The 25,722-nt window shown below is 40.9% G+C and overlaps 1 protein-coding gene across 1 annotated transcript; it reads left to right on the plus strand.

The window, feature by feature from the left end:
• Positions 1 to 8,516: 8,516 nt before the first annotated feature.
• On the plus strand, positions 8,517 to 24,531 carry MRPL39 (mitochondrial ribosomal protein L39). The gene is made up of 10 exons (XM_061425608.1): positions 8,517 to 8,919; positions 9,683 to 9,889; positions 11,676 to 11,815; positions 13,504 to 13,603; positions 14,983 to 15,050; positions 17,813 to 17,925; positions 19,205 to 19,270; positions 20,169 to 20,322; positions 22,249 to 22,296; positions 24,429 to 24,531. Exons 1-10 carry the CDS (start codon positions 8,856 to 8,858, stop codon positions 24,474 to 24,476), a joined length of 1,008 nt encoding a protein of 335 aa, XP_061281592.1. The 5' UTR covers positions 8,517 to 8,855; the 3' UTR covers positions 24,477 to 24,531.
• The last annotated feature ends 1,191 nt before the right edge of the window (positions 24,532 to 25,722 follow it).

The raw sequence follows: 25,722 nt of genomic DNA on the forward strand, positions 1-25,722 counted from the left end.
AAAAAGATGTCTTTTTCATTATAGGGGACTGGAATGCAAAAGTAGGAAGTCAAGAAACACCTGGAGTAACAGGCAAATTTGGCCTTGGAATACAGAATGAAGCAGGGCAAAGACACAGAAGAAGAACTGTACAAAAAAGATCTTCACAACCCAGATAATTGCGATGGTGTGATCACTCACCTAGAGCCAGACATCCTGGAATGTGAAGTCAAGTGGACCTTATGAGTTTTGCCAAGAAAACGCACTGGTTATAGCAGACACCCTCTTCCAACAACACAAGAGAAGACTCTACACATGGACATCACCAGATGGTCAACACTGAAATCAGATTGATTATATTCTTTGCAGCCAAAGATGGAGAAGCTCTATACAGTCAGCAAAAACAAGACCGGGAGCTGATTGTGGCTCAGATCATGAACTCCTTATTGCCAAATTCAGGCTGAAATTGAAGAAAGTATGGAAAACCATTAGACCATTCAGGTATGACCTAAATCAAATCCCTTATGATTATACAGTGGAAGTGAAAAATAGATTTAAGGGACTAGATCTGATAGAGTGCCTGATAAACTATGGACTGAGGTTCATGACATTGTACAGGAGACAGGGATCAAGACCATCCCTATGGAAAAGAAATGCAAAAAAGCAAAATGGCTGTCTGGGGAGGCCTTACAAATAGCTGTGAAAAGAAGAGAAGTGAAAAGCAAAGGAGAAAAGGAAAGATAAAAGCATCTGAATGCAGAGTTTCAAAGAATAGCAAGAAGAGATAAGAAAGCCTTCCTCAGTGATCAACGCAAAGAAATAGGGGAAAACAAGAGAATGGGAAAGACTAGAGATCTCTTGAAGAAAATTAGAGATACCAAGGGAACATTTCATACAAAGATGGGCTCGATAAAGGACAGAAATGGTATGGACCTAACAGAAGCAGAAGATATTAAGAACAGGTGGCAAGAACACACAGAAGAACTGTACAAAAAAGATCTTCACAACCCAGATAATTACGATGGTGTGATCACTGACCTAGAGCCAGACATCCTGGAATGTGAAGTCAAGTGGGCCCTAAAAAAGCATCATTACGAACAAAGCTAGTGGAGGTGATGGCATTCCAGTTGAGCTCTTTCAAATTCTGGAAGATGATGCTGTGAAAGTGCTGCACTCAATATGCCAGCAAATTTGGGAAACTCAGCAGTGGCCACAGGACTGGAAAAGGTCAGTTTTCATTCCTATCCCAAAGAAAGGCAATGCCAAAGAATGCTCAAACTACCGCACAATTGCACTCATCTCACATGCTAGTAAAGTAATGCTCAAAATTCTCCAAGCCAGGCTTCAGCAATACACGAACCGTGAACTTTCAGATGTTCAAGCTGGTTTTAGAAAAGGCAGAGGAAACAGATCAAATTGCCAACATCCGCTGGATCATGGAAAAAGCAAGGGAGTTCCAGAAAAACATCTATTTCTGCTTTATTGACTATGCCAAAGCCTTTGACTGTGTGGATCACAATAAACTGTGGAAAATTCTGAAAGAGATGGGAATACCAGACCACCTGATGTGCCTCTTGAGAAATTTGTATGCAGGTCAGGAAGCAACAGTTAGAACTGGACATGGAACAACAGACTGGTTCCAAATAGGAAAAGGAGTTCGTCAAGGCTGTATATTGTCACCCTGCTTATTTAACTTATATGCAGAGTACATCATGAGAAATGCTGGACTGGAAGAAATACAAGCTGGAATCAAGATTGCCGGGAGAAATATCAATAACCTCAGATATGCAGATGATACCACCCTTATGGCAGAAAGTGAAGAGGAACTCAAAAGCCTCTTGATGAAAATGAAAGAGGAGAGTGAAAAAGTTGGCTTAAAGCTCAACATTCAGAAAACGAAGATCATAGCATCTGGTCCCATCACTTCATGGGAAATAGATGGGGAAACAGTAGAAACAGTGTCAGACTTTATTTTTTGGGGATCCAAAATCACTGCAGATGGTGACTGCAGCCATGAAATTAAAAGATGCTTATTCCTTGGAAAGAAAGTTATGACCAACCTAGATAGCATATTCAAAAGCAGAGACATTACTTTGCCAACAAAGGTCCATCTAGTCAAGGCTATGGTTTTTTCAGTGGTCACGTATGGATGTGAGAGTTGGACTGTGCAGAAGGCTGAGTGCCGAAGAACTGATGCTTTTGAACTGTGGTATTGGAGAAGACTCTTGAGAATCCCTTGGACTGCAAGGAGATCCAGCTAGTCCATCCTGAAAGAGATCAGCCCTGGGATTTCTCTGGAAGGAATGATGCTAAAGTTGAAACTCCAGTACTCTGGCCACCTCATGCGAAGAGTTGACTCATTGGAAAAGACTCTGATGCTGGGAGGGATTGGGGGCAGGAGGAGAAGGGGAGGACAGAGGATGAGATGGCTGGATGGCATCTCTGACTTGATGGACATGAGTCTGAGTGAACTCCAGGAGTTGGTGATGGACAGGGAGGCCTGGCGTGCTGCGATTCATGGGGTTGCAGAGTCAGACATGACTGAGGGACTGAACTGAACTGAACTGAAAACAATTAAAATGATGCTTGGTCAGACCACCGATGACCAGTTTGAAGATGACTGTTGGAGCTGACTGTGCTGTTTCTGCATGTAGACCCCTCCCTCAGCCTATAAAAGCTCTTGCCCCTTGATTGTCAGTGGGGGGATTCAGCCTTTGGAGACGAGTGCCCCGCTCCCCCCCAATCCCGAGTTGCTGGCATCTGAAATTAAGCGAACTTTCCTGTCCATCATCCTGGCTTCTCTATTGGCTTTTGAGCGGAGAGCATCGGACCCCAGTTTCAGTAATGCTTCTACAGCTTGGAATCTGGGATAAGGTTGTCAGAGACCCCCGTGGGTGCATACCTGCTACCCCAGAAATGCAGTATGAGCAAAGCCAACTTCTGTGGTTGAAAACTACTGTGGTCACTCCCCCAACATTGTATTTGGAAAAATTTGAGAGTAAAGTTGAAAGAGCGGGACCATCAACACCTCACTTAGCCTCACCACTTGGTTGCATTTTGCTCCCACATTTGTTTAATTGCTCTTACCCCTCTATATTTGCCGGACCGTTTGAGAGTGACTAACTGGCGTAAGGATGCTGCACTCCTAAATAGTTCAACCTTATATCCCAAGAAAAGGGTCTTTCTCCTCTATCAATACAATGATCATATCCACAAATATAACATTGATACAAGAATATTATTTAGCATACAGTTCCTATTCAAATTGCTTTCATGATCCTATCCTTTGCACATTTTTTTCCTTTCTGATCCAAGATCCAAGCAAGGACCAAACAGGTATTAGTTGCATGTCTCTCTCCTCTCCTTTAATTTAAAACAGGTCCTTGACCTTTTTTGGGTCTATCTTCCATGAAAGTGGCATATATACATTTTAAAATTAATTTTTATTGGAGTAGAGTTGCTTTACAATGTTGTGTTAGTTTCTACTGTACAGCAAAGTGAATCAGCTGTACGTATGCACATACCCTTCTTTTTCTTCCCATGTACGTCACCACAAAGCATTGAGTAGAGTTCCTTGAGCTATACAGTAGGCTCTCACTACTTATGCTTCACACATGGTATTGAAACTTATTTTTGAAGAGTTCAAGCGAGCTGCTTTAAAAAATGTCTCATTTTTTGAACATATCTGATTATTCTTCTTCATAATTCTTTAGATGCAGGGTCAGCATTTACAGTAGGAATACTTCATTGGTGATGTGGTTTATTTCACAACCGGGAGGCACACACAACTTTAGATTGTCTCATTTTGTGTGACGACAGGTTTGACTATTATGTTAAGGTGGTATCCACTGGGTTTCTCCATTGAAAAGTTTCCTTTATCCCTTTATATTTCGTTGGCAATCTATGGTGCAATATTTATGAGTATCTTGATCCTCAACAAGCTTTCCCCATTGGTTTTAGCATCCATGGATGATCCCTTCCGGAATGAATCATTGCACTGCTGCTTGTGGGATGGCTGATCTCCCCCCATTCTGTTATTCCTACTCTGGCATTTTTTTGTAAAGAAAACATCTTCTCCACTCTCTGCTCCCATTTATCTTTGAGTATCACTACAGGTTCACGGATTTCTAACACATATAACATTATAATCCTTCATCATTATTCTTTCTGTTATTTAAACTATCCCAAATTTGTACAATGAGAACCCCCATTCAAACTGAATCCTGTGTTCTCAATTATGATAAAAACATATTTGGGGGGATTCTTGACCAAAGATCCATCTCAGGTAGGTCTCTCAAGCTCTCTAAAACTGCATCCCCTCTCTTAGAAAGTGAAGATTATTATGGTTATTGTTTGAGTCAGTTGTGACTGACTGGTGTGTTCAACATGCCTTGCAATAGGTTGAGTATTTGTTGGACATTATCATCACCAACATCCTTCCAAACAAATTAATTTCTATGATACTTGTGACTCCCAATTACTGCTTCCAATGCAATTTATGATTAAACTTGCTTAAATTTACGTTCTTTGGCTTAAGTATTGTTCTTCTGAAGGCAACTAGATGGGGTTAAATGGGGACAAACTCTAGTAAAACAGTTTCACTAGAAAGCTTCACTAGTGAAACAAAGATCGCCAAGGGAATAACTGTACACAGATTTAAGGAGGAAGCAAAAGATACACTTCTCCCGTACATACACATCACACATATATATCGATATATGTATATTTCGTGCTTTGAAACAGAATCTTAAATGAGTAAAACTCGAACTGGGTATAAATTTAAGGTAGGACACTTAACACTTCTCCTTTAAAAACTGAAGATAATTACCCTGTGCAATGTGAATGTAAAATTTGGGCCAAGGAGACAGATCTTTCAAGGAACAGAGTAACTTTTTTCTTCCAGTTTTTATAGCTAATGTGCAACACTGTTTAAGGTGTACAGCATAGTGATTCAATATATGTACGTGTAACGCAAAATGATTACCACGATGTTTAGTTAACATCCATCACCTCACATAGTTTCAAAAACAAAAGTTTCCCTTGTGATGAGGACTTTAAGAATTTCCTCTTTTGGAAACTTTCAAATACACCATATAGCATTGTTGATTACAGCCGTCATGTTGTACATTACATCCCCAGTACCTACAACTTTGTACCTTGTGACCACAGCCCAATTTCCCCCACCGGAGGGAGCCTTATGGCGCCATCTGTTCCTTTGTCAGTACCGCCATCTGGTGGTGGTTTGTTTCAATAGCAAGTCAAGGAGCAGATGAGGAAAATGCGTGGCGTGAATTTGTTAGTAAAGTCAGTGCTAGTCGCTCAGTCGCTCTTTGCGACTCCATGGACTGAAGCCCACCGAGCTCTTCTGTCCATGGAATTCTCCTGGCAAGACTATGGAGCGGGTTGTTAATTTACACGATTTAAAAGAAGCCGTAGCAGTGAACAACTTTGAATAACGGCGTTTCCATACTTCATCTCCAGAAGGATTACTTCAATAGCAGCAACATCCTAGTGCGACAAAGGAATCAGACACCACGCTGAATGCAAGCGCATTCATTCATTCAGCAAATATACATTGAGCACCCACTGTGTGCCACTCAGCATTCTGGGCCCTTAGGGTTCATCAGTAAACAGGAGACAAAAATTCCACCCTTTAGCATGGGTTCCTTTTACCCTGCCTTTTTACCATGCTCTCTATATAGTACAATGGCACCCCACTCCAGTACTCTTGCCTGGAAAATCCCATGGATGGAGGAGCCTGGTAGGCTGCAGTCCATGGGGTCCCGAAGACGCGAAGAGTCGGACACGACTGAGCCACTTCATTTTCACACACTGGAGAAGGAAATGGCAACCCACTCCAGTGTTCTTGCCTGGAAAATCCCAGGGACGGGGAAGCCTGGTGGGCTGCCATCTATGGAGTCGCACAGAGTCGGACACGACTGAAGCGACTTAGCGGTATATAGTACGGGAGAAGGAAATGGCTACCCACTCCAGTGTTCTTGCCTGGAGAATGCCATGGACAGAGGAGCCTGGTGGGCTGCTGTCCATACGGTCGCACAGAGTCGGACACGACTGAAGCGACTTAGCATGCATGAATGCATTGGAGAAGGAAATGGCAACCCACTCCAGTGTTCTTGCCTGGAGAATCCCAGGGACAGAGGAGCCTGGTGGGCTGCCATTTATGGGGTCTCAGAGTCAGACACGACTGAAGTGACTTAGCAGTAGGAGCTATATAATATATAAACTAATCTAGATAATTTGTAAAGCACTCTATGGATGACAAAATTCCCTCCAAGTCAACAGGAGGTGTTTTGGGGTCTATATTAGTATTGGCTAAATATAGGCAAAAGCCTTGCAGACAAAGGTCTGTATAGTCAAAGCTATGGTTCTTCCAGTTCAGTTCAGTTCAGTCGCTCAGTCGTGTCCGACTCTTTGCAACCCCATGAACCTCAGCACTCCAGGCCTCCCTGTCCATCACCAACTCCCGGAGTTCACTCAAATTCACGTTCATCGAGGCAGAGATGCCATCCAGCCATCTCATCCTCTGTCGTCCCCTTCTCCTCCTGCCCCCAATCCCTCCCAGCATCAGTCTTTTCCAATGAGTCAACTCTCCGCATGAGGTGGTCAAAGTACTGGAGTTATGCTCAAAATTCTCCAAGCCAGGCTTCAGCAATATGTGAACCGTGAACTTCCTGATGTTCAAGCTGGTTTTAGAAAAGGCAGAGGAACCAGAGATCAAATTGCCAACATCCGCTGGATCATGGAAAAAGCAAGAGAGTTCCAGAAAAACATCTATTTCTGCTTTATTGACTATGCCAAAGCCTTTGACTGTGTGGATCACAACAAACTGTGGAAAATTCTGAAAGAGATGGGAATACCAGACCACCTGATCTGCCTCTTGAGAAATTTGTATGCAGGTCAGGAAGCAACAGTTAGAACTGGACATGGAACAACAGACTGGTTCCAAATAGGAAAAGGAGTTCGTCAAGGCTGTATATTGTCACCATGTTTATTTAACTTATATGCAGAGTACATCATGAGAAACACTGGACTGGAAGAAGCACAAGCTGGAATCAAGATTGCTGGGAGAAATATCAATAACCTCAGATATGCAGATGACACCACCCTTATGGCAGAAAGTGAAGAGGAACTCAAAAGCCTCTTGATGAAAGTGAAAGTGGAGAGTGAAAAAGTTGGCTTAAAGCTCAACATTCAGAAAACAAAGATCATGGCATCCGATCCCACCACTTCCTGGGAAATAGATGGGGAAACAGTGTAAACAGTGTCAGACTTTATTTTTCTGGGCTCCAAAATCACTACAGATGGTGACTGCCGCCATGAAATTAAAAGACGCTTACTCCTTGGAAGGAAAGTTATGACCAACCTAGATGGCATATTCAAAAGCAGAGACATTACTTTGCCAACAAGGGTTCGTCTAGTCAAGGCTATGGTTTTTCCTGTGGTCACGTATGAATGTGAGGGTTGGGCTGTGAAGAAGGCTGAGCGCTGAAGAATTGATGCTTTTGAACTGTGGTGTTGGAGAAGACTCTTGAGAGTCCCTTGGAGTGCAAGGAGATCCAACCAGTCCATTCTGAAGGAGATCAGCCCTGGGATTTCTTTGGAAGGAATGATGCTAAAGCTGAAACTCCAGTACTTTGGCCACCTTATGCAAAGAGTTGACTCATTGGAAAAGACTCTGATACTGGGAGGGATTGGGGGCAGTAGGAGAAGGGGATGACAGAGGATGAGATGGCTGGATGGCATCACTGACTTGATGCACGTGAGTCTGGGTAAACTCCAGGAGTTGGTGATGGACAGGGAGGCCTGGCGTGCTGTGATTCATGGGGTGGCAAAGAGTCGGACACGACTGAGCGACTGATCTGATCTTATCTAATCATTCCTTCCAAAGAACATCCAGGGCTGATCTCCTTCAGAATGGACTGGTTGTGTGAGAGCTGGACCATAAAGCAGGCTGAGCCTTGAAGAATTGATTCTTTTGAACTGTGGTGTTGGAGAAGACTCTGGAGAGTCCCTTGGACAGCAAGGCTATCAAACAAGTCAATTCTAAGAAAATCAACTCTGAATATTCATTAAAAGGACTGATGCTGAAGCTGCAGCTCTAATGCTTTGGCCACTTGATGCAAAGAGCCAACTCACTAGAAAAGACCCTGATGCTGGGAAATATCGAAGGTCGGAGAAGGGCACGACAGAGGACAAGATGGTTGGATGGCATCTCTGACTCAAAGCACACGTGTTTAAGCAAACTCCCTGAGATGGTGAAGGACAGGGAGGCCTGGAGTGATGCACAGTTCAAGGGGTCGCAAAGAGTAGGACACGACTTAGCGACTGAAAACAACAAAGAGAAGCAGGGTGCAGACCTGCTCAAGTCACCCTAAAAACTAAGCCTTGCAAAACCGAGAGTTAAGCCACAGCAGAGGATGCCATTGGCGTGGTCGGCCGGGCTGCATGAAAGTAAGAGAAAACAGAAGCCACCTTTCCTCGATTTTTCTCTTCAGAAACATGTTTTGTGAGCACTAAGGGTTTCGCCAGCCAGCCAGGCTCGAACCCTCAGCGGACGGAGGGTGGCAGCACGTGTCGGGCTCTGCGGCTCCAAAGGAGACGCTTGTCCCGCCTTGGGAGCCCAAGTCCCCCGGATCACCCTCCGCGCTCCCGGAACAAACCCAGATCCAGATGCCGGACCTCCGGCCACTGACTCTCAGCGAGGCTTGAGCGCGCCCCCTAGCGGCGGGTGCCGCCCGAGAGCCGGGCCCGGAACGAAACTGTCGGGCGGAACCCAGAATGCGCGCTCGGAGTTTCCGGAGAAGAGGACGGGGAAGGACCTGCGCGCGGAGGTTCCTACCGCCGCGGAGGAGGCAATGCCGGTGGTGGTCAGCGGGCTGAGGCTCTGGCGGGCCGCCCCCAGCGGCGGGGCTGCCTGGAGTGAGTTATCAGCGGCCTTGGGGACGAGGAGGGAGGCTTAGAGGACGGTGTTTGTTCAGACTGGGCCCAAGCGGGTCCTAGAGGGGAAGTCCCGCGGGGCGGAGGCGGGTGTTTAAATCTGCCGCCTCTCCCGGCCTTGGGGTCCAAATCTCGGGGAGCTGAAGGGAAGGGCCGCGGGAGAAGCTTGGGGCGCCCCCTGAGAGGGAGACCACATCCTGGTGCATAAGTGTCCTTGTTTTCCCATTGAACTCGTGCACGCCTTGCTAAATCCTCTGATTTGGGGTTTCGGAAAAAAAACAAGAACAGCCTTTCTCCCTCTAGATACGGAGCGATTTGGCGTGGGACCTTCAGTCTCTTGGAGCTTTCTTGTCCCCAAGACCTTTTCAAAGCGACAAACTTTGCTCAACTTTGCCTTGACTGGTCTGGTTTTTGACTCCACTTCCTAGTTACCTTTTTCTTGCTCCTTATTGTTTGTAAAGCACAGATTGAAATTCGACGGAGCAAACTGGTGAGAAGTGGAGATCTGATGGTCAAAGCAAAGTGGAAGTAAAGGCGCGGATCCGGGCAGGCTGCGATTCTCTTCCGTTGGCGTTTTAGTTAATGTTAGAAAGTGGACCTCTGAGCTCATTTCGGCGAATAGCGTTGAAAACTCCGTTGCCTCCTGTTCTTTCCCGGCTGGAGGGCGAAGGCGGGAATGGAACAGGGCGGCTGCGAATGTTCATCTCTTTTGTCAGTATTCCCATTTATTGTAACTTTCCCACAGGGTCTGTGGTCACATCACCTGCCTCTCAGCTGTCACCGACCGAACTGATAGAAATGCAGAATGATCTCTTTAACAAAGAGAAAAACAGGCAGCTGTCACTAACTCCCCGAACTGAGAAGATTGAAGTGAAACACGTTGGTAAAACTGACCCTGGCACTATCTTTGTGTTGAATAAAAACGTTTCCACTCCTTATAGCTGTGCCATGCGTAAGTAATGGATCATGGTCCCATTTTGATGGTTTTAAATAAGGGGAAAAACCAGTGCAGAGGAGGCAAGATGTTGTAATTGCTCCCTGAACTGCCCAGTATCTAGCATGTTACTGTGTGTTCACTGTTGACTTAGCTGTTGAGAATACTAGGGGTCGGGTAAGGTGGGTATTGTAATGCACAGGTTGTCCCGGGACTTGCTTGAATCTGGCTGAGTTTAGAGTGCTGTCGTAGTGGCAGACCTGAAAGTGTAACTACTCTTGTGCTTGCCCTTTTTCGAGATACTCTTGGTGTAATGGGGGTAGTCCCCGTTGAGTCCCGTTAGAGGGTTTTTCAGACAGAGAGACTGCCTGCCCTCAGATGATCAGCTATTTTTTTGGCCTTCTTTTCCTTTCCTGCTCTTTTATATCTAACGTAACCCTTTTATCTGCTCACTGCTTGCCTTGTGTGTGTGTTGTGTTTTTGTTTATTTGTAGTAAATGTGTGAGTGCGTGGCGTGAGTGTGATTGGGGTAAAAATACTTCCTATGTTCATGTATTAAAGAAGATAATAATGCCTTGTGTGTGATCTGGTTTGGAAATGAAGGGAGCAGGGCCTCTGTATTATTTTCGATCAAAATTCTTCTGTGGTAACTTTGATAGAACTGGTAATGTTTAAATTCCGAAAGAACAAAAAGTCGATTTTTAAGTTTTGCATGCTCATTCGAATGTGACTAGCTAGCTGCATTGTTCAGGCTTTTGGAAAACTTAGTGATGATTCCATTTGAGTAATTAACGTTAGTTAAAAGCTTAAGGTGACTTACAGAGTGTGTACTCTCAGTCTTCCCTTACTTTGGCACTTGAATTAGTACTTACAGTTGCTTCCTTGTTTGGGGAGCATTTCTTGAACCTCTGCTGTAGGGTAGGTATTAGGAATACAGAGGAGGCTAAGACAAGGCCCTTAAGTGGTTTTACACATTTCACGTGTAGAGATGGAGCCTCTGAACACGCCCAGCATAACCCCTGCCCTCAGACTTGCTTCTCTCTCATACTGTCAGTCGTTCCGTACCTGTTTTTTTTTTTTCTTAATCTTTTTTTTTTTTTTTTTTTTTATTGACTACCTGTTATATTTCAGGCCTGGTGCTAGGCTCTAGATAAATTGAGTGAGCAAAAATAGGCATGATCCCTGTCTTAGGGAGCTTATTTAGACCCTATGGTTGGACCACTTCTGTGAATATCTTTGTACTCAAAAAACATCTAATCAGGGATGAAGTTGCATTCTGGAGTCATATAACAGACCAGAGCTGATCTGCTTATGTGTGAATTCATACTGATTACTAAAAACTGATAACTATTATATTTAACTTAAGAGTCCATGTTAGGGAAGTAAGAGATGATTTGGAAGGAAGGCCCCAAACCCCTCTAGAACAGACTTACTGTGGATGTATATTTTTATATTTTCCCTTCTAAGTTGTGTGTGCATATATCCAGATATATCCATGATGCTGCTGTCTGAATATTTAAATGTAGCTCTTGGCAGATTATTTTATTACTTAATTAACAGATTAATTTCAGGTTAGACTTAGCCTTAATGATATTTGTTTGGGTAATTTTGTTAATAATTAACAATGCACTGAATGTGTTGGAAGTTATTTGTTATTAGCCACAGATATTTTTTCCCCCTCATAAAAGACAGCTTGCCAAATCTTGCCTTTCTGTCTTTTTATTTCTTAATGTAGCACTTAAACATGGAACTTTTCACTTGGGTTTTGTTAGAGTTAAATCTTCAATCTGTTCTAAATTCCTAGATTTAAGTGAGTGGTACTGCAGGAAGTCTATTCTGGCTCTTGTGGACGGACAGCCTTGGGACATGTATAAACCTTTGACCAAGTCCTGTGAAATTAAATTTCTAACTTTCAAAGATGATGATCCAGGAGAAGTCAATAAGGTATTTCTGCCTCTGCATTCTTTTGTCCTCTTCCCCCCAGTTTTTCTTCCCCCTTTTATTAAAATCTGTTTACTTTGGAGTGTGCTTGTGCTGTGCTACGTTGCTTCAGTTCTGTCCGACTCTCTGTGACCCCATGGACTGTAGCCCACCAGACTCCTCTGTCCACAGGATTTTCCAGGCAAGTGTAGTGGAATGGGTTGCCATGCCCTTCTCCAGGGCATCTTCCTGACCCAGGGATCAAACCCAAATCTCTTGCCTTGCTGGCGGATTCTTTACTGCTAAACCACTGGGGAAGCCCCTGTGGAGTGATACAAATATGGCCAAAGTCAAATGTTGTACTGTACTAATCAGGGTTTTAATTGGTAGATAAGGCATTTTCATAGTTCAAAAATCCTCAGTGGCATTCATGTCTGTATTTTGGTTTGAGAAAACTATATGATGTGTCTTTCACATTAATATCTTTGTTCAGCTTACCTTTATTAATCACCCTGTATATTGTAGTAATTTCTTTCTTGCCTTTGACCATCTGTTCTTATATCATTTCAATAACTTTTTAACTTCTCCCTCCCTCCCTTTTTTATCTGAAAGTCTTCCTTTATAGTCTTGCAAATATTTTGTTGGATGATGTGACTAATCCCTAAAGTGCTTGCCTACATGATAACCTTTCATGTAACTTTCCTGGCCTTGCATGGACCCTTCTCTGACCCCCACCTGCTCTTTGAACTTTAGTTTTCACAGCATCTTTCCACTTCCTCTCTGCTCCAGCCACACTGGAGGACTTGGTCAATAATGGTTTCTGCTCTGTTGTCCTCCTTGCTTTGAGTATTCTCTTTCCTCCCTGTTAAAATCCTGTTATCTTTTATAGTTAAGTTAAAATGTAATCTGCTCTGTGGAACCTTCTCAGTGTCTTCTTGTCAGATGAATCCCTCTTCTGGGTCTCAAAACACTTGTGTAGTGTCTCTCGACACAATATTTTGATTTTCCCTTGTAATATGAGCTGTTGAATGCTTTGGATTCTTGGCTCTGTAAAGACAGGGATCATGACCCTTATTGGATCTTGTCCTTGACTTACATACAGTAGGTGTTTAATAAGTATTTGTTGAAATGAAATTTAAAGAAGGAAATGATAAACATGATAATTAAAGTAGCTAACATCAAACATTTATTGTCTATCAGACCCTGTTTTAGGTGATTCACAGGTATTAACTCATTTAATCCTCATTTAAAAAAAAAAATCCCATAAAATGTACTGTTATCCCCATTTTACAGATAAATAAACTGAGGCAAAGAGAGATGCAATAGCTTGACCAAGGTTACCAGTTTAGGAAGTGGCTGAGCCTGGATTTGAACCTAGGCATTGATTCTGAATTCCTCAGACATTAGAAACAATAAACTCAGGTAGATGAAAAAGTGCATCTTGTTGGCCTTCAAGGCCTGAATTTGCGTCTGTTTTAGTGTATCTCTGTGATTGTGTAGAGCACATTCTGGAGTCTGTGAGCCCACTCTGGTCCTCAGGTGGGAAGAGCTTAGGAAAGTCACGTGCCCGCTTATAGTAGTGCCAGTGCAGAGCTTCAGACGGGCAGGTGGGCTGCAGTACTGGCGTTTCTCTTTCTGACTCTGTGATGGTTATTTTGAAGAAACAGTAAATCTTAGTATTTATTATGTTTGTGTATATTTTATTTTTCTAGGCTTATTGGCGTTCTTGTGCCATGATAATGGGCTGTGTGATAGAGAGGGCATTCAAAGAGGAATATGTGGTCCATTTGGTCAGAGCCCCAGAAGTTCCAGGTGATGTATACATAGAAGCAAATAAACATACAGGTCTACTTTGTGTATCTGAATATTTTGGTATGTATGTTTGATGTCGTATAGAAAGTGATGCTTAGTCGTGTCTGACTCTTTGTGACCCCATGGATTGTAGCCCATGGAATTTTTCAGGCAAGAGTACTGGAGTGGGTTGCCGTTTCCTTTCCCAGGGGATCTTCCTGACCCAGGGGTCAAACCTGGGTCTCCTGCATTGCAGGCAGAGGCTTTTACCTCTGAGCCACCAGGGAAGCCCGTTTTATAGAACTTACTTCTCATTTAATCTGGGATTCCCTGGTGGCTCAGATGATAATCCTCCTGCAATGCAGGAGACCCAGGTTTGATTCCTGGGTTGGGAAGATCCTCTGGAGAAGGAAATGGCAACCTACTCCAGTATTCTTGCCTGGAGAATTCCACGGACAGAGGAGCCTGGTTGGCCACATTTCATAGGGTCACAGAGTCAGACATGATTGAGCAACTGACACTTTGATTTTTTCTAATTTAATCTAATGTAAATTACCATCATACATACATTCCATTCATTATAGGTAACAGAATTCATCTTATTGTTGTCATATTCCGTTTAATTATTAGAAGTCAATTATTAACAGAACTAGAGGAGATTATTTCTCTTGAATATGCATTTCATGGTACTATACTGTGTCAATATTTATTTATTATCATTTAAAGTATTTATTTCCAAACAATGTGCGGAGGAGGAGATGTGAGTATAAATAGACTTCTAAAGCTCTGTTTAGGTGGCACCATTTCACCAGGAATGGCCCTCACACTGGAGAGGAACACCATTCTTGAAAGGTGGAAGAGTTCATATTCTTTCTAAAACCAGGATTTTACAACAGTATATGTAGTAGGATCACATTTGTATTTTTCTTTAAAGGTAGAAGTTTATATGCTAAGAAGTATTTGATTTGGCAATAAATGATTCTAAGAAAAACAAAACAACAAAAAACTAATCTTTATTAGAAGATACTAAAAAATTAAACATTTCATGTCCATTTAGTTACTCACCTACTTGTTAAATATTTTATTCTTTAGGAATTTTTATGTCTAGTAACTGTTTTGGTCATCAGAGAAATCTCTGTGGTGATAATATACCTGAAGAAAATGTGAATGGTTAAAAAATCCTGGTGATGTTGGGTTAACAAACAGGTGCGATAATTCGATGTCAGAGTTGGTAGAGGTCTAACAGGCAGCTGGAGTAATGGTAACAGTTTTATAATTTGTACTGTTGGGAGAGATTGTTCACTCTTCACTTTAGGGTCTAAATATTCATTTGTGTTAAATTAGTAACTTCATACTGTAACAGATTTAACTTTGCTTTTTTATTTTGGTTGGATTTACAGTAATCGCTGGAGCCTTCTGCTATGACGTTGTTTTGGATAAGAGACTTGATGAGTGGATGCCAACAAAAGTAAGCCTGCTCTCTTTAGAGTATTAGAGTCTGTGCCTTTCTTTGTTAGAATGATTCCTGTGTTAGTATTGTTGAATGATACTCCGTGTTGAGAATATTTAAAAGAATCAGTCATTCAGTCTTTTTTTTTTTTTTTAGTGTATTTAAGACAGAGCTATATGGTTGAGGGTATTCACCGCAGTGTGGTGCCCAGAATATAAAACACAGAAGCTTAACTATCTTGGATCCCCAGAGCACACTTTGAAAATCACTACCCTAAACTGGTTAAAGCCTATTGCATGCCAAGTCCTTCCAATAAACAAGGATTACATTGAGAGTGGTGGTGGTGCTTGGGGAGGGGGTGTGAATTAAAAAACATCAGACTTTGAGAAAGCTAACCCAAAAAGCAGCAGACTACACAGCAACAGACTAGCCTGTCCTGGAATGGTCTGCCTTCTTAATGAGGGCAACAATGCCTTGTTGCTCTGGGACTCGGGTACCAGCAGGAGCCTGGCTAACAAAAGTGGATCTGCGTCAGATGCTGGCGGTGCCGATGGCTTTTGAAAGTTAAACCCAGTGACTTAGTTATGACTGGGGAGAACGGACAGATGCCTAATTAAGCAAGACTGTATGTCCTACATTGGGAGTTTGGAAGTCAGAAAACGGGAGGCAGTGTAGTGTACCACTTTATCAATTTCACTATGTCCATTTTTTTCACACTTTAATATCTCTGAAACAAATATGTCTTTTGTTTATTTCTATAACGTTTCTTAAACTTTTTTAGTTGAAGAAAATTATAGATACCTGTGGAGTTGCCTGGTAGCTCAGCTGGTAAAGGCAAAGCAATGCAGGAGACCCTGGTTCAATTTCTTGGTGGGAAAGTTCCCCTGGAGAAGGGATAGGCTACCCACGCTGGTATTCTTGGGCTTCCCTGGGCGCTCAGACGGTAAAGAATCCGCCTGCAATGTGGGACACCTAGATTCGATCCCTGGGTTGGAAGGATCCCCTGGAGCAGGGCCTGGCAACCCACTCCAGTATTCTTGCCTGGAGAATCCCCATGGACAGAGGAGCCTGGTGGGCTACAGTCCATGGAGTCACAAGGAGTCGGACATGACTGAGCGACTAAGCACAGCAGCAGTGGAGTTGTAGGTAATAATACATGGAGGTTCCATGTTCCCTTTACTCCCTCTTCCCCAGTCTGTCATCTTGTAGACCACAATACCATGTGACCACAACCAGGATATTGGCACCGATAGAGCCAAGACACAGAACATTTCTGTCACTGCCAGAATTTCTCTTTAGTCTCTGTCCTCCCCATCCTTAAACTGTGGCAACCACTTATCTGTTCTCTGTATAATCTTATCAATTCAAGAATGTTATGTAAATGAAGTTCAGTATGTAACATTGGGGGATTGACTTTTTTCACTCTGTAATTCTCTGGAGCAAATGTGACTTAACAGTAGATAGCATCTTATGATTATCACTGGTAATGTCTTTTCTCAGTGGTGCATCTTACATTTAGTGAAATAGTTTCTAAAAGCAAGAATTTCAGAGTTGCTGACTCCAAGTGTTGGCTTTAAAAGTTATTTCTTAAATAATCTTGCCCTTATTGCTTAAAATCAGAAGGGAGAGAGGAGGGAAACAGGAAGGAAGAAAGAGAGAGGGAAGAAAGGTGCTGGGAGAGAGGGGAGAGGGTCAGGGAAGGGTAAGAACGGTTTCTTCATCTCTGGACTCGTGTCAGTATATTTCTTTTTTCCAAGTCTGTCAAGATTCTTCCTTAACTGAAGTTAAGTAAAAACTAAGGCGGTCAAAATTTAACTCTCATTGTCTGTGAAACTTGCTGCTACTTTTTTCCTTTTTTTTCCAAGATAAAACGTTAAAAAAGAAATGTACTAGTTCATCGGAGGCACTGTGGGGTTTGGCGGAAGGCTTTGAGAAAGTGGGGGAGAGTTACACTCAAGTAACAGCTATATTAAACCATGAATGTGTATTTGCAGGAAATTATCTCTTTAAGAATGAGAAGAGTCATTTCATTCAAAACAGTCTAATAGGAGGTTTATGGAAAGAATTTTATTACAAAAATTATTTGCGTAATAGTGCTTGATCTTTTCTTTTTTTAGTAATGATTTATAGTGTGAAAACTCAATTATAGTTTTTATTAAAAATCTCATAAACATTGTTAATGTGTGTTATTAATCATTTCGATTGTATTAAATAGACGTTTACATTAAACAAGTTTCTAGCATTGAATTTTATGCTATGTTTTGGACATGGCCAGTGATGACATTTACTACTGAAACTTTCTGAGTCACATAAACAATGTTTTTCCTCATGGATTTAATTAAAGAACTTAGTTTTACTCATAGTGTAAACAAATTTTTGTATCTTACTATTTACTTATTAGCATTTCTCCTTCTTGCACCATTACTTTAATAAACATTGACGAGGCTATATAAATGAAATGTTCATTAAAATTTCTTTGTAGAATTATCCTTAATAATTATTTCTAATACAGGCTGATATTTAGTTACAAGTTAATTATAAGTTTTATAGTTTGTAGAGTTGGGAGAAATTGCTAATCATACATCTCATGGTTCAAGTATTCAGTTGTTGCAAATTAATGCTTCCTTTCCTAGCCAGTTGGCTTTTGCTTTTTGTTGTAGTTGGATTTATAATATTAAGCATTCAATTTTATCTGCCTTATAGAGAAATGTTTTTAAGTAAATTGTTACAAAAGATTAGTACTTTTCTTTCATTAATACTTTCTGTTTTCCATTTTTAAGGAGAACCTGCGTTCTTTCACAAAAGATGCTCGTGCTTTAATTTATAAAGATCTTCCATTTGAAACACTGGAAGTTGAAGCAAAAGTGGCATTAGAAATATTTCAGCACAATAAGTAAGTGTTGGCTTCCTCTAAAACAAAATTTAACCTCTCAAAGTTGTATATAATGAAGAAAATTCAGCTCTTTAAGAACTTTGATATTTGATGTACATAGGACACCTTTTACTTTTTAGGTTTTACATTTGTTCAGCTTATTATTTCCCTGAGAAGAAGTGACCCCCTCCCCAGCTTCTGATTCTTTTCTTCCTTTGTTCTACTGTCTTTTTTTTTTTTTTTTTGCCAGTTCTTCTCTTTATGTTACCATCGTGGTGTGTTCCCCTTGTTTCCTTTCATTGTGAAGGGGGTAGCCTGTGTTACACTGTATTATTTTGAATTTAAACTTAAATTTATTTAAGCTGTATTGCATTTGGCAACCTTTCCTTCCCATCTTTCCACTTGTCAAATGAAAAGGGTAAGACAGCGAATGCCAGCTGTTCAGAAGCGGCTAACAGCTGAAGGAGAATGTTCACATGGCCAGATCTTAGTCTTCCCTGTGGGAATTATTCATTTGATGGATTTTCTTTGCCAACATTTTTAATTGTGCCTGGCTTCTCAATTCCCTTTCTCACTCAGAAAACCTCCAATTTGTCTTCTACTAATTATGAGAACATAAACTAAATTGTAGTATTAATCTTAACTAGAATCCGTTAGAAAGGGACATCTCAGAATTTTTTCACTTAGACATGTCGGTGGTTGATGTTGTCATTTACTAAGCTAGGGGATTCAGGAATGAGTTTGGTGAGAAGACGTGGTACGTTTTGTTCAGTTTGAGTATTTGGGGATGTAAGATGCTTGTCGAACACCCTGGTGAAGTCCAGGTGTTTTGCTTATACAGTTCAGGGCTCAGGAGCAGTATGTGGATGAGAAGCAGAGGTGTAGAAGAGAAAAGCACAGAGTGGCAGTTACAGCTGTGCACACCAGGGGACCAGCCCAGAGAGGACGCTTTGAGTGAAGAGAGCTGAGGGACAGAACTTGCAGGGCAGGGAGAGAAGGGTGACCAGAGAGTCACAGTACCAAGAGAAGCCTTCAGAAGTGGAGGTGAGCAGTGGAAATGAGGACCTAGCCTGGCACCAAGGAGGCACCTGTGGGTACTGGGAGAACGCTATGGTGGAGTTGTGAGGCTGTGGCCAGACCGAAAGAGGTGAGATGTGAAAGGGAGGCGGGAGGGGGAGGCGCCTAGTCTAACCCTCCCTTTCAAGCACTTTGGCTGAAGAGGAAGAGAGAGGGAAGTGGCTTTAAACACCTTTTTGTACGTTTAGAATTAAAACTTTCTTTTTTTTTTGCTGCTCTTTAGGTACAAAGTAGATTTCATAGAAGAGAAGGCATCTCAGAACCCTGAGAGAATAGTCAAGCTACACAGGTAAATAAAGATTAAAAAATTGACGTCTATGCTAATTGAATGGAAGGTTTAGTTTTATTGTTACCTGACTAGTATAGTTTGTACCTTTATTTGTTGTTCTTTTATCTTATTTTCTGTTGCTTTGTTTAGTTTTTTGATATGGTGGTGATTGGAAGCTCTGTTATCTTCAGGAAGGGTTGCGGTTTCTGTTCTTTATTTTGTTGTTTTTTACTTTTATATTTGTATTTTACGAGTTGGAAAGCATTGTTAAAAAATGTAATTTTTAGAGTTAATTTTGAAAATGGGTGAAATATTCTTTATTATTGATCATAATTCATATGAAGTCTATATTCATATGTGTATATAGAAATGTGATTACTGACTAATTAGTTACTACTTGTGTTACATGTAAGGAAGTCATATCACAGTGTGCTTTCTGATGCACAGATGAGAGAGGTAAGACAGGGCATTAGCAAAAATGGCTTCTTGGTCTGTATCTGTTTTTTCAACTTAATGTTTTCTTAACTCAGACTCAACTTTTTTCCTCTAGGAAGTTGCTCTTAGGGCACTACCTGGCCTACATACTAAAACTCAAAATTCTGTTGCATTAGTTGTTACAAAGTTATAGGTTATCAGATTTAGACATTGGATCCATTTGATGGCATAATATGTTCAGTGATCTTAAAAATCTTCAAAATTGTAGGAAGAAAAAGTTTCACCAATTTTAATTTTCAAAATTTTAGTCTCTTCACTTGAGATGGCTGTGTCATGGTTTACTCCAAACCAAATTGATCCATAGGCATTGTTCTTGATCAGGGATGTAGCAGCAAATAGAATGGATAAACTTTTTTTTTTTTTCAAACTATTGTAAGTGATGTGATTTTATGATCTAATTTGTTTATTTTTAAAATCAAATCAGATTTGGTGACTTCATTGATGTGAGTGAGGGCCCTCTTATTCCAAGAACAAGTATTTGTTTCCAGTATGAAGTGTCAGCGGTTCACAATCTTCAAGCCACCCAGTCGAGTCTTGTACGAAGATTCCAGGGTCTCTCTCTACCTGTGCACTTAAGAGTAAGTAAAGCCAAAAATTTCAGGTTATTCAGTTTGGTTGTGAGTGTGATTCCAGTCTTGATTTTTATACCAATTGGAAGGACATATATTTTAATTTTCATTAAATTGTGTAACACTAATATTTTGTCAGCTTGGGTTTATGATTAAAAAGAATTTTAGCCAGGATGTAAACAGATAATTTACGAAAGAAATATTAGTTGAAAAAATTAACTCAAATTGAGATAGTATTTTTAATGTTTTAAATTCATTTAGAAGAGGGTGCAGTGGGGAGCAGTGGGGCACGTATTGATGGGACCTTCTGGAGTGCCCTGTAGCCTTATATTTGGCCTATTCTCCCTAATTTTGAGGATCTGTGTCACCCCCTTCTCCTCCTGCCCTCAGTCTTTCCCAGCATCAGGGTCTTGGGGTACATAGTATATCTTTTCATTTATTTAAATCTTCCTTCATCAGCATTTTGTAATTTTTACCATACGTGTCCTTTATGTGTTTGATTTTTTTTCTCCACATGCCTTCCTTTCCTAGCTGTCTCCATTTCAGTAGATGAACTGTCAGCTACCTGGCTGTTTGAGGTAACCCTTGGTTCTCTGGTTCCCTCACAGCCAGGCCCCCTCCCATCCATCAGGAAGTTGACTCTTTAAAACATATCGTGAGTGCATCCACTGCCAGCAGCGCATCTACTACTGCTCCCCACATCCTGTCCCTCTTTCTCCCCATTCTCCTTCTTTGCTTTTTATTCTTGCCTCCAAAGCACATTCTCTAATGAGTAGCCAGAGTGATCCTTTTAATACACACATCAGATCATGTAATTCCTATGCCCCAAACTTTGCAGTGGCTTCTCATGAACAAATGCCGACCCTTCGCCCTGTCTCACAGAGCCCTACATTGTGCGATTCCTGCCTTTCTCTGACTTCATCTCATACCACTTTCTCCAGCACACATTATATTCCACTCAAACCGTAAAGTCTCTCACTGTAGCTCATTCTGCCTGAGCCAGGTATGGTTTTCCCTTTAAATATACCACTCTTTGCTCTTTTTTCCAGAAGGGTTTACGTGTACGTATTTAGTAATTTTACCTTTTATCATAGATTTTACCAGCTCATCCAGTTTGAAATAGTCCCTGACCCACCCACATCCCTCAGTATCACCTTCAGCTGATTTTGTAAACACTGATGTGGTCATTTTGCACTTTGCAGTTTTCATTTATGCATTCTGAAAATTCTCTGCTGCATATGATTGTTAGTTTTTAAGGAAATTGGTTCTATAACATTACTGTTGTCTTTGTCAGTTTTTACTTGTTCTGTAGAGTAATCTGCTAAATCTTCCAGGTCTGCTCTTCTGATGTGAGATGTCGCGATTGATTCTTTGTGTGTGTGTGTTAAATTTTTATTAGAGTATAGCTGATTTACAGTGTCATGTTAGTTTCTGCTGTATAGCAAAGTGTATCAGTTATACATACACACATATCCATTCCTTTAAAGATCCTTTTCCCATACAGTAGAGTTCATTGTGGAGAACTGAGAAGAATTCGTAATGAACCTTTCCTTTTAATTACTTATGATTTGAACAATGACCAGTAGCATGTTGAAATTGGCTATTTAAGGAAGGAATTAGGGGTTAGTGGGAGAGACTTTTGCTTCCCATTAGAAGGAGTGCTTTCTATGGTGGTGCTGATTAAGAAGGACAAAGAGTGGCATGCTCAGTCCTAAGTCTCCTTTTCTTAGATGCTAAGCAGAGCAGTCCTGTATAGCGTGCGCCTTTTTCCCTACTCAGACTCACTTTTGTGACCTCGTAGCCTCAGTAGTAGTGCCTAACTTTCCATGTATTTGTTTTCTGTATTTGTTTTGTTTAAACCTATATAAAGACTCAGCCTCTTTGATTTTAACTTTGCTGCTTTATTTAATTCATAGTAAATCTTTTCTTTTCAAGGCACATTTTACGATATGGAATAAATTATTGGAAAGGTCTCGGAAAATGGTAAGTGTTTTTGATAGCATGTGAGTACATTTCTATGAAGAAATTTTCCTTGAAATTAAGCAACCACCACCACTACAACAACAAAATAATAAAGAAAAAGAAAAGGAAAGAAATTGGTTGTCTCATTAGCTAAAGCAGTATTGTGGTTGTTGACCTTGTTAGTATTTTGGCAAAAGAAAAGTTGTTATTTGGCAATTCTGTTTTTATTTGCTAATAACATGAGAGTGATACTGTAGGAACTTGAAGAAAAATAAAACTTACTGTTGTATAGCAGTAACAATTCTTTATGGCTGAAATGGTGTTAATTAAGTCTGTGCTATATTTTCTTGTGAACTTAGTGAATATTTAAGATTTTCCAGGTATGTTTTAAAGCTGCCTTGACAGTAGACACTTTAATGTATAAATGTCCTGAAAAACCATTACCCAGTTAAATATTTATTATTTTGCATGATGATGTGTACAGCTAGCCTTTAGTAATGACCTTACAGGTAGAGTTTGCTATTTAGGCACTTAGCCATAATGTTCTTGTGCACAGATGTAATTTTCTTTTTCTCATGAGAAGAAAGTGTTTTTGAATAGATGGAATAACTTTGTCTCTTTGGTTGGTAACAATGACCATTTTAGATTAAGATACTAGAGAAGAAATAAATATATAAGAAATGTAGGAAGTAGTAGAGATAGTAGCCTGGAGTGTCTAGTGGAAATCAGTGAGTAGCTGTTTTTACAATATTTATTTTGGTTCACTTTCCTCTTCCACTGTTTATTTTGCTTGTAGAAAGGGAGTAGCTTAAACATATGGTTCATTGATTTAACTACATAGCCTTGTTATATGCCAGGGACTGTAGGTGCAGTAATGAACAAGATCTACTTGCTGTCCTCAAGGAAGTTACTTGAACAGCATAACTAGTCCTGCAAAGCCGCTAAGTCGCCTCAGTCGTGTCTGACCTTGCGACCCCATGGACGGCAGCCCACCAGGCTCCCCCGTCCCTGAGATTCTCCAGGCAAGAACACTGGAGTCGGTTGCCATTTCCTTCTCCAATAACTAGTCCTATAAGCAGACAATTCAGGTGTACATGTGGGGCTCTGGCATAAAGAAAAGGACCCAAGCCAAACCACTGGTTGGTTAAGGAGCGTTCCCAATCATTATTTCTTAAACTGGTTTTAAAGGGTGAATGGAAGTGGGCCAGGCAGATGATTTGCTTGCAGATGGGTTTATCCCAGCAGAAGCTGCTTGTCTAAGAGGCTGGTGGAATCGAATGCATGGTGAATGTGAGAGGAATCCGAATGCACACTCACGTGTGGGATGGGTGATGAGTCTGTTGGAAATAGAATATGAGGGGCTTGTCTTCTGTGATGTGGAATTTGCATGCCCCTCCATAAGATGATTGGAGGTAACTGGAGAATTTGAGTAAGGAAGTGACCTATTGATAAACTCTTCCTGTTTACAAACTCATTCTGGGGCCAGCATGGAAGATAACTGTGACTTAAGTCAGCAGCCCTCTAAGGGGTAGCAGATAGGTAACAAGACCCTGAAGTTCAAGCAGGGCAGTGAGAATGGCTGTGAGAGTTATGTAGGTGGAATTAATAGGACTGTTGATCACGTATGCAGGTGAGAAATGTGGATTCTCTCATGCCTGGCTCAGGTGTCTGAGTGGAGCCCTTCACTGAGATAGATGACACAGGAAGTAGAGCAGGTTGTAAGGTTATGAGGAATGCTGTTTAGCTCTGTTTCCTGAGTGACATATAACAAATATTAATATACAGATATCTATTCTACTAAACCTGTAGTATACTGTGTTCAAAATAGAATTACTGATTTTTTTCAACAAAATTGATTGATTTAAAATACTTTGTTGATTTCATTTTATAGATGAAAAATACAATGACAAACTTGAGAAGCCTAGATACATGCCTCAGATTATATTTTTAGTGGAATTGTACTTTACTTGATAATTTATATTGGGAGCTTGGTTGTGTAACTTTTCTTCTCTTTCTACTTAACTTTCTATAATAATTACTATTGAAAAAGAAAGGCAAAGGATTATTGAAAAACAAAGACTGCAGTAATTTTAAACTGCGAGTGAAGGGTAAAAGTGTTTATTAGAAAAATAAAGCTATATATGTTTTTACAGGTAACTGAAGATCAAACTAAGCCTACAGAGAAGAGTGCATCTACCTAGTAACTTCCTCAAATTTAAATATGTATAGTAAATTAAAATAAAACTTTTCTATGTAGTGTTTGTGCTTGCTTATAAAATGAACTGTCTTTTTTTCCCTGAGGTTTATACTGGTTTACTGTCTCCTTTCTCTGAAGGGTAAAACAATAAGAATTTTACATAGAAACAAGCCTGCCCCTTCTATCTGGATGCAACATTTTGGCATGTTTTCCACTTGCAGGGCTTTTTTGTACATATATAAACATCTATGTTGTTGTTTAGTTGTTAAGTCGTAACCGATTCTTCTGGCCCCATGGACTGTAGCTGCCAGGCTCCTCTGTCCACGGGATTTCCCAGGCAAGAATACTGGAGTGGGTTGCCCTGCCATCCTTCAGGGGATCTTCCTGACCCAGGGATTGAACCTGCGTATCCTGCATTGGTAGGTGGATTTTTCACTGCTCAGCACCAGGGAAGCCCCATAAACATATATGCACAGATAGAAAGTTAATCTTTTACAAACATAAATAGGATCTTACTAGTTTCCATTTTTCACTGTTTTAAACAGTGATGCAGTAAACATCTTTGTAAAATGCTTGCAAAATGGCATGCGTTTTTTGGATAGATAGATTAATTGCTACTGAGTAACTGAGTGTTTCCCATAAACCGGTCCTTGTGCTAAGCTTTTCATATGGAATCTCGTATTTAATTTTCAGAACAGCTTGTTAATAAGGTTTCCAGTTTGCGAGTGAGGAAACTGGAAACTGGCAAGTATTAATAGCAAAGCTGGAAATTGGATCCAGGTGCTTTCACTCCCATGCCTTATCTCTTATGTACTGTGCTCTTGTTCGTGTTTAACAGGTGCATATGAATTTGTGAATCTTTCAGAAGATACTGATGGAGTTATATATTCATTTGTTCCTTTATTTCCTAGGCTGTGAATGATCTCCTTCCTCTGGAGTCAGATTTTTTGCTTATCTCAATCTTTCATGTTTCGGGTTCCCCCTAACCATTCCCCACCCCCAAATCTAGTGACTGTTGGTTGTTAGTTTTAATTGAGAATGCGGCTAAGGGAAGGAGATTGAGTGGTAGCACTGTGGTCTGGGTGAGGTTTGGCTTCTCTAAGGATGAGTAGGTGAAGCTGGCTGTTAGGATGGGGGTTTTCTAGTGCTAAAATGAAGAACTTGTCAGTTTTGGTGACTAGTTTCTGTGGTGATTCTTCCGATTCTCTCTCGACTCTTCTTTAACTTATTTTATGAGATCCTGCCAATAT

This window comes from Bos javanicus, chromosome 1, assembly GCF_032452875.1.
Source record: "Bos javanicus breed banteng chromosome 1, ARS-OSU_banteng_1.0, whole genome shotgun sequence".
Classification (NCBI taxonomy): domain Eukaryota; kingdom Metazoa; phylum Chordata; class Mammalia; order Artiodactyla; family Bovidae; genus Bos; species Bos javanicus.

Bases quoted from the DNA above. Each gene is read 5' to 3' on its own strand.
- MRPL39 (XM_061425608.1), top strand. From the start codon at position 8,856: ATGCCGGTGGTGGTCAGCGGGCTGAGGCTCTGGCGGGCCGCCCCCAGC. The intron at 15,051-17,812 runs GTAAGCCTGCTC...TCCATTTTTAAG, and splicing joins ATGAGTGGATGCCAACAAAA to GAGAACCTGCGTTCTTTCAC. The intron at 20,323-22,248 runs GTAAGTAAAGCC...TTTCTTTTCAAG, and splicing joins CTCTACCTGTGCACTTAAGA to GCACATTTTACGATATGGAA.